The sequence below is a fragment of the Artemia franciscana genome, chromosome 12 (genome assembly GCF_032884065.1).
Source record: "Artemia franciscana chromosome 12, ASM3288406v1, whole genome shotgun sequence".
NCBI classification, from domain to species: domain Eukaryota; kingdom Metazoa; phylum Arthropoda; class Branchiopoda; order Anostraca; family Artemiidae; genus Artemia; species Artemia franciscana.
This window is the reverse complement of record NC_088874.1, coordinates 8441870-8451141: the sequence shown is the minus strand read 5'-3', so window position 1 is coordinate 8451141 and position 9272 is coordinate 8441870. Positions and strand designations below refer to the sequence as shown.

The following is a 9272-nucleotide window of genomic DNA, read 5'->3' as shown; positions in this document are numbered from 1 at the left end:
AAGCTTGAGAGATTTATTAAATATTTGCTGTAAGAGAAAACGTTTAAAAATGCTCTTTTAAGCACTCAATAAGTTATATGATAGAGGGATTTTTGGACCTGTACCATTCCTCTCCGATAAGTCAAGGTTTTGAGGGTTGTTGCTATAACTTCTACCTATTTTTACATTCTTGAAAACATACCCCCCTTCAGATTTCATGTCCCTCCAGAAATGGATTCATATATACAAGCTTAATCCTCAACCCTGGTTGAGTGACTAAATTAGCATTCGGAAAAAACAAATTATGCATTTGCTTCCTCGTAAAATTTTAACGATTTAAAGATAAATACATAATATGCAAATAAATACATAATGAACAAAGTATGCTGAATGTAGGCAATGAATTCCAGGTAGGTTTCTGTTTTCTGTTTCTTTTATTATGTTTGGTTTCTGTTTCTTATTCTATGAATTATCTGAAAAAAACTCAAGTTTTTAAATCAGAGGTTAGAGACAAGGCGGCGGTAATAAGAATGGAGCGCCAAAAAGAAGATGAACAGGAAGTCCCCAATGCCAGGCGTGTAGTGTCAATGGATGGTATCGGAACAAAGATCTACCCTGGAGGGACGCTGTTTCGGCACAGACCTTAGAGAGAGCGCAGAATTTCTTGTACATCCCCATTTTTGATTTAGTCCCGCCTCCTGGAAGCAGTTAAAATCTCAACTCAAAAGTATATTTTGAAAACAGTCGTCTTGCGCGAATGAAATACAAAGTTAAACGATGAACATGAGGTGTTTTTTAGTTATATCAATCATACTTGTGGTTATTATACCAAATATGGGCAAAGTTAAAGGCAGAGGGAGGGGCAGCAAGTGGTGGTAAGTAAGCCCAGACTTTGTCTATTCCATCTTACCAAATTAATATTGTTACTTACCATATTGTGTCTTATATTCGCTGTCCATAAGCGTTACTACATGTATATGAAACTCGTAAATAAGCACAGCTAATAATTATATGGATGATTAGAAGATTTGTTGGGGGGTCCATTGGTTGAAGAATTGCATGGTTATACCATACACGTGCGCATGGGGAAGTTTACGGGTCTTCCCTCCCCACGAAATCCAAAATTTTAGCCGAATTTGACCTTATTCAAGTTATCAAATATATTTTTTAGTTATAAGCCCCCCCCCCAGAAAACTATCTACGTACTTCTGTGATTTGCCTCCCAAATTTAAGTTTGGGTAGGTTCGATAGGGAGTTTACTGCCAAGCCCCTCTCTCCTTTCTCGTGCACAAAAGTACTTTAGGAATCTGTTACAGCTTATGCCCTAAATGAATACTTTAGGGTAAAATGAAATCAAGAATTTAAAATTTTAATAATTACTACACAATTATATACATTTATACATTTTAACATTCCTTGGAAACATTTTTTGAAGATTTTATTTGGAATGAGAAAAACAAATACGCTAATTATTGATTAATTCTAAGAAAGCGAAATTTCCATCAACAAGAGTTAAAGCTTGAGTTAGTAGTGCTTGAGGATGAAACAAACCTGAGCTATAGCAAGCCAATAGTTACAGTTTATTTTTATATTGTATATGAGCATTTTGTCTTATTATTGTATGATATAATTGTCAAACATTCATATATGAGCGTGTTATAACTTCTAAGCATTTTTATTGGGTATTGATTCAACTAAGACCATTCTAGGTGAAACTATTCTATATTCCTTCTGCTAAGCGAAAATGGCTGAAAGTTGGGTTGTTAAAAGACTTTCAATCAAAAATTAAAAATTAACAAAGATTTGGAGCTAATAAAAAAGCATTCATGCTTTCACTGATAATTTACAATTATTTTCGTATAATTTAGCTGGTTTTACGGTTTTTGATTCTCCACCTTCAAATTGAATCCAAATTATAGTTAAATTATACATAATTATACATTAAATATATATTAATTGTATTATATATAGTTGATGTAATAATATATAATTATTATGTATAATTATTATTATATATTAATTCTTATTAATTATTTTACATTATTATATACAATCGTTATATCGAATAGTGTTTATTTATATATTAATTATATATAATTCCAATTATAAAAATTCCTGTATACTGGCCAGTTTATACCTGCGTTTAATTTTATTATTTACAACATCTTGTATATAATAGTTGTGTAATTCTGTTAGGCACCGTCAAGGTCTACTCAAAGCTGTTGGCTGGGCCTGGGTTGGAACCCCCACGCAAGATCTTTAGTATTACAAAAATTACCTGAATCCAAATTTAAAATTAATTTGTGTCGGAAATGAGCTTTACCCTCACCCCTGTATATACCATTCAGGGTATCTTCCAATTCAGGGTATATATTTACATCTTAGAGAGGTGGGGATAAATTTCATTTCTGATGCAAATGAATGTTAAATTTGGGTTCATGATGCAATTTAAACTATATAGGTGAGGTTGAACTTTACCCCCACCCTAATGTGCAAATATAGCCTATACCATGTAGAATCAATACTCCTAAAAATAATAAAAAAACAAAACAAACAAAACAAGAGTATTTTTCTGTTGCATTTGCAAACACTTTTGTAAGCTCGGCGGAATCCTTACCTCTGAAAAGACAAAACAAAATTATGGTAAAAAAAAGAACCGACGGCCTTCACGAGACCATCGATACATTAATGAAAGATTAGGCAGCTCCTATGCTTTCTATAAGATTTTGTTTCCGCTATTTTCTCTTATATTGGGAATATCTAGATTATTATATCTAGATGGTCTGTGTCTGGCAGACTTTAGTTAGCCATAACTGCTGAGCCTCTGCTAAGTTTTACTCCACTTAAACTAAACAAATAGTTTTAAAATGTAATCGTTTCGTTTCAAGCTAATACCTATATGAACAATCTGTATTTGATTTTCAATGGCAAGATCCAAAATCTCTATCTATATAGCACATAATACAGTGGATGAAGTTAAAGCTAGAAGGGGCTTAAGGGATATATTTTGAGATTCAGTCTGATCATTGAAAAATAAGTATTTTAATATTGAAAAATCAATATTTACGTGTTGGATTTTTCCGAGATTTTCTTATTGGGGATTTTGTAAACTAGGCCAAAATATAGCAAAAGTAGAAAAGCAATGTGAACTCATGTTCTAAATATATATAGCTCTAAAAAGCTGTACATAAACAGATAAAAGCCTATGTTGCAATTTGAAACTTAAAGAAAGTAGTTAGTGTTTCAGGTGATCCCTAAAAATAGTGATGCATAACACGTCGCTGCTATAGTGTGTGCTTCCAACATATCCAACTTTCTCAGAGATTCTCCGAGCTTCCCTGAAAGATGATTGGGTTCTTCGAATCTTCTGGAAAAGTAACTCTAACAATAATTAATCATGGTCAGATTTTGTGCTAACGCTCGTGCAATACACCGCAAAAGTCGATTTTGAAGGGTAATTGACTGATTGTCAAATCAATTCAATCTAATGTCAATGTCCATTGGGATAATTTAAGTAGTTAAAGTTAAAGCAGTTAAAGCTAATGTAGTTAAAGCACTGAATGAATAATACATAAAACTGCCCTGTTAAATACAGAGTTAAATAAATTTTTCCGATCTCCTCAATTTCCTGGGGTTTCCCCAAATTTTCATGGGGGAAAATCAGGCTCTCCGAAATCGCCTCGAAAAATAACGTCATCAAAAATTAACAATATGGATTTTAACGAAACTTATAAAACGAAACTAATAAAGAAACTTTTGCGAATTTCTACATGTATACATGTCTGAATTTCCGATCGGAATCTCCTAAAAAGCTAATGTGACCGAAAATTCACAACATCGATTTTGCATTTAAGGGCGATAATTTTAACAGAGATCTCGGAAAAGTTATTTTTTTTGAAAGAAAATCGGGATATCTCAAATCTCCTCCAAAACTAAAACACCATCGAAAATTAACGGTATAGATTTTGTATATGCGAATCTTAAAGGAGAATTCGTAAAATCCAATTTTCGTTCGGGTGAATTCGGGGAATCCCCTAAAATTTGTAGATAGCCATAGTACTGATTGAGGAATGCGTAACATCGCACTGCTAAAGCGTACAGATAAATGCGTAAATGAGAAAAAATATGTGATATAAATTCTTAAACATAGTAAAATAAAATACAGTATGAATATAAAATAAATAACAGTAGTAATATAATAGTGTAATATAGTATAAATAATTATATAAAATAGAACAATGATTGAAAAATTATAATATAAACACAATAATAATAATAATAAAAAAACAAAATCAAAATTGAAAGTACGCTGGAATTGCAATTTCCTGAGTAGACAAAATTACTTGTTCTGGGATTAGTTTTAATATTTTAGTATTTAATTAGTTTTAGTTTTCCACAAAATTGGTTTGAGTAATTAGTTTTAATATTATGTTACTATTTTGCTACCATTGCCTTTTTATTTGTAATAGACTACTACTATGTTCATTATTGCTTTTATAGTCTGTACTAAAATGTCAATATTCTACATTGGATGTAACTATAGTTATTCTTTAGTAATATTATTACTTCAGCAGCTAAATGTACATATTTAGCTTTTTAAATGTATTAGTCTAGCTTGATCACTTGCATAGGGTATTACCACTCTTATCATAACTATCAGAAATATAATAATATAAAAACTGTTGGACATATTTTTTAAAATTCGATTCTCTATATTTTCTTTACTTAATCACTTTCTTTCCTGTCTCTCGTGAGAGAGAAAGAAAGAGTGCAATTAAAACTTTTTGGAGTACCTTATGTTTGTTAACCATAAAATGGTAAGCAGCCCATTACCAACCTCTTAGTCAAAGACATATTTATTGTTTGGATTCTAGTAGTGAAAGTAGGTACTATGCAAACATTTATAAGGACGAGGGATTTGTTACAAATTGTCAAAGTTGCAAACAGAGGGTGGATTCAGTAGAATTTGAAATAATCACAAAGACCTTGATGTATAAGATTTTGATATCTCTGAAATAAGAGAAACTTTTTCTTGTAACTTTCAAAAATTTTAAACTAGAAATAGCGTCTTATCTTCCTTTTTGATTTTTTTTTCTTCGTGTTTCCCGGAATTATTTAGCCTCTGAATGAATCACATGATGACCAGACGGGGCTCTAGTTCTCAAAATCCCGCTGCTTTAACTGCTCCTTAGCTCGTAATTTTCTTTAGCAGCTCCTCATCTCATAATCACCATATTTTTGAGCTTGCTATTTCAAAATATACAGAAAATGCACAAAACAACCCTTTTTGGTTCGTAGAAACTAACTACCTTAATTTTTGACAACGCTAAATATAATATTTATCGTTTTTTTTTATTTATGTAATTGTTTTGCTGCCCTATTACTAATGTTTTTTATTTTTGTTACTCTAATTTTACTTTTTCATTATAATGTAATATGAATATATATATATATATATATATATATATATATATATATATATATATATATATATATATATATATGTATTTCCGGGAGATTTTAAAGGGTGATTTTGGGTATAAAGCTTGCAAAAGAAATACGGAATAAAGCCCCTTAGGATCATGACGTCATGTCGTGCGGAGTGAAGATGGTGCAATTTTCCATCGTTTTCCCATAATGTACAGAGCAATAATAATAATAATAATAAAAAAAAATCTTCTTTGGCCATAAATATATATATCCCAAATACTTTAAATTACTCTATCGCTAAATAAAGACTTGTCATTTTTCAGTTTTATGCTACAATTTGGCTATTACCAACGCTTATTATCTCTCTTATTTTTAATTCTATTCTGTCGGTTATTATGAACGTTCAAATGAATGTGGTGCAATGTATCGTCGATGTGCTGGATGTACATAAGAATGCACATTAAAACTCTTTCAAGGGTACCAATTTATGGGGAAGAAGGCGGGACATTTGTCCCCTTTATCTAGATATCTAAAATTAGTTTTCTAGTATTTTCATTGGAAAATAGGAAAAATAACAAAATGTCCTCCCTTGATCTAAAAGAGACTGATTTTTTTTGTATCTTCGGTAAAAATGGAAAAAAATTCTTGCCTCCCATCCTATATTTTGTTTTGGCGTCCCCTTAGCTCTTCTCTTGTTCTAAGATTGTGTTTACCAAACACCTAATTTATAAGTTTTATATTATTCGTTTCGTTCTCTACTGTTAACAGATATTATAGCTATAACTAGTAACATTAATTTACCCAATATTACGTAACTACAAGATTTGCTTTAGTGTTCATGAAAAAATTGTTAAGGATAGTTTTAAGAATGAAGCTTGTCGATATGGTGGCAAAGGTGAAGTTTTAGGGATGAAGTGGTCCAGCCTCACTCAGCGAATGTGTCATAAAAGTGTGGCATAGGTGGCTTGGGCATGTCCTCCGGATGGACCTTACCTTAAATTTTACCTCCTCCAAAACCACTGATGGGGTATATGGCATTGAATAGACAAAAATCTCGTGCCCAATTATGGCTATGCTGTCTAGCTCAGAAGGTGATAGAAGAAAGATTTGACGTCCCGGATTAGGTTTGGGATGAGACTATAAAAATGATAAGTATTTGAGGATTTTTTAGGGGGTGAGAGGGAGTTGGCTGGGGTAAGGGGGATTCTTTTTTGGGGGGGAGGTACAATGAATGCGTAGTGGCAGTAGTAGGTTAGATGTATTTATTATTAAGGGTTATTTTAATACAATTATTTCTGCGCCTCAGTTTTAAATCTTGGCTACATAAATGATTCACTTAGCCTTTTTAAATGTTAATGATTAAAATCATGATTACTAATATGATTGATATGTTATTATTATTATTATTATTATTATTATTATTATTATTATTATTACAGAATTATATATATATATATATATATATATATATATATATATATATATATATATATATATATATATATATATATATATATATATATATATATATATATATATATATATATATATATATATATATACCGTGTTTTTAATGTTTCTTCTGCATACTATATTTATAAAATTATTCACTTCGATTACTCACTTGAATGAAGTGGGGTTATAACTTTACGGAGTTCCTCAAGTTTGGTCGAGCGTAAAATGGCCATTACTAACCCCTTTTGTCAGAAACATATCTAAGCTGCGTATCTAGAATCTGATAAGCTTTGAGCAGGATTGAAGAATTTACAAAAAGGCGCTTGACTGAGTGAAGATACTTGCTATTATTTGCGAATTATGGCTAATTCAGCTTTTGGCTTATATATTCTTCGTCTGTTCAATCGATGGCAAATTTGGTTTTATTTAAATTATATTTTCATTAATTTAATTCACATTTTTTATTGAAATTTGGATTATTAGTATTTTATTTGTATTGACATATACCTAAAAAAAAATCGTTACCACTTAATCTACTAATGAAATTTTACTTAAAATCCCCGTAAATTTATATTAGTGAAAACAGTTCCTAATCGATTTAGTTACTTGTTTTAGGTATAGCAGGTCAATTTTTTTCTAAATCTCTATTTTGGGATTTTGTAATGTCTTAGACGCATCATCTAAACAGTAGGGGTAATCACTGTAGTTGGCAAGTAGTAGTCAACAAAATATTAATATATCTTTAAATTTAAGTGACATTGGGTTCGTCTCGAGACTAGAGCGCAGGCACAAACACGAACAAATTAGGGAATATGGCTCCCTAATCTTTGAGGAGAATTTGACCCCCCCTCCTCTTCAGCATTGCATTCCTACATAGGTGCATAAGAAAAAGTAAAGTTCATCCAGATTGATAATTTGATCGTTGAAACAAGGCTACTTTTTTTATTAGGTTTGTTTGAACTAAAACAAAAATTAGAGTTATTTGAATTGAAGTCCTAATTACAATTAGGGGCATGTTTTGAATTAAGTGAAAGTGCAAAGCCATTGGGATTTAGTACCATATGCTTTTCACCAAATAATACATTGCGAATGTAATACAATAAGTGTCGAGAAAAGCAACAACAAACTCACAGATTGATAATACGAAAAAAATTAGTAGAAATTAGTCTATTGCCCCTTAATAAGAAAAATACTAATTAATCAGCGCGCTAGAAATTGAGAGGGCAGTGTAATTGTCTCTGCCAATGGGTATGTTTCTTTTCCCAGTAAAAACACACTGTATTTTAAAGAGGATAAGCAATATTAACTGTCCCTTGTCAAAACAAGTTTTGCATACGGGGGGGGGGGGCACAGACTTTCGTAATAAAGTTCATCAGATGACACGTGCCGAAAGAGTGCCAAGCGTGGCAGAGTTGGGACAAGTTTTTCGAGCACTGTGGCAAGTGTGGCGAAACTTTGCAGCACACGTGACACTCCGGAATGTACACTAAGTGATGGGAAGTGTGTGACTCCATGGTTTTGAAACTCATTGTATCATAAATTGCATCTTAGACACAGTATTCTCAAACGGTTGTATTTGTACCACTGGTAGTACAACCCAATATTGTTAAAGGTACAATCTTTACAGGAAAATTAAATGGAAAATTAAAAATTAAATTAAAATTAAATGGAAATTAAAATTAAATAAGTAATTCCTTGATAATAAACTCCCTGTTTAGGATGAATTTGTTTTTAATAGCGAAATGTTTCAACAATGATGCAAATATTTTTGTTCAGATAATGTGGTAAAAAAAAAATGAAAACCTATGACATAGGCCATTCGGCAAACTATGTAAGGGTGGTTCTAAGCCGCCTTTAAACGAAGAAAGTCGTTGTTGAATTCTATGCAGCCTGAATATCTATCATGCATCCCTACCGTCAATTTTTTCTATTTAAGGGGATATATGAAAATGTTTATATGATATGGAGTTACAAAATATGCAGCTTTATTAAAAGAAAAAAGCCTTTAAGCCACTTTACATTCTTCCAGGGTGACAGGGGTTCTTCAAAAAATCTTAAGGGGGTTACTTACGTTTTATAGGGACCACACTTAGTTCTTCATCTGCAATGTTCTCTGTCCATTTGGAGATAGTCTGCTTAATGTGAGCGAGATAAAGCACTACACAAGTATATTTTAATTGAATATTTAATATAGAGGTGTGGTTAGGTATTTAATATAATGCGCTATGGGCAGCCTGCTATCTTTAATTCTCTGTTGTAGTTTCCATAATTTTGTTACTGAAGTATTATATTTTCATCATATTTTGGTGTATTTCGTTAGGGTTAACCTAACTTCACTCCTTTGGTGTGGTCGCTATAACCCTTAAGTACCAGGGGGACACATGCTATTTACATTTTCTCAATTGAGC

General features: G+C 31.7%; 1 protein-coding gene across 3 annotated transcripts in view; it reads left to right on the top strand.

Moving 5' to 3' along the window:
• The first annotated feature begins 690 nt into the window (after nt 1-690).
• The window catches only part of LOC136033635 (protein wingless-like), a 57646-nt gene continuing 49064 nt past the window's right edge, over nt 691-9272 (top strand). For 2 of the 3 annotated variants that reach the window (XR_010618980.1, XR_010618979.1), the window contains exon 1: nt 699-854. Coding sequence is in view for 1 of the 3 variants with exons in the window: in XM_065714443.1 (XP_065570515.1) it covers nt 757-854 (98 nt within the window). In the remaining 2 variants the exon portion in view is untranslated. Of the gene's footprint in view, nt 855-9272 lie in introns of all 3 variants that reach the window. The other variant, XM_065714443.1, reaches the window with a different exon arrangement.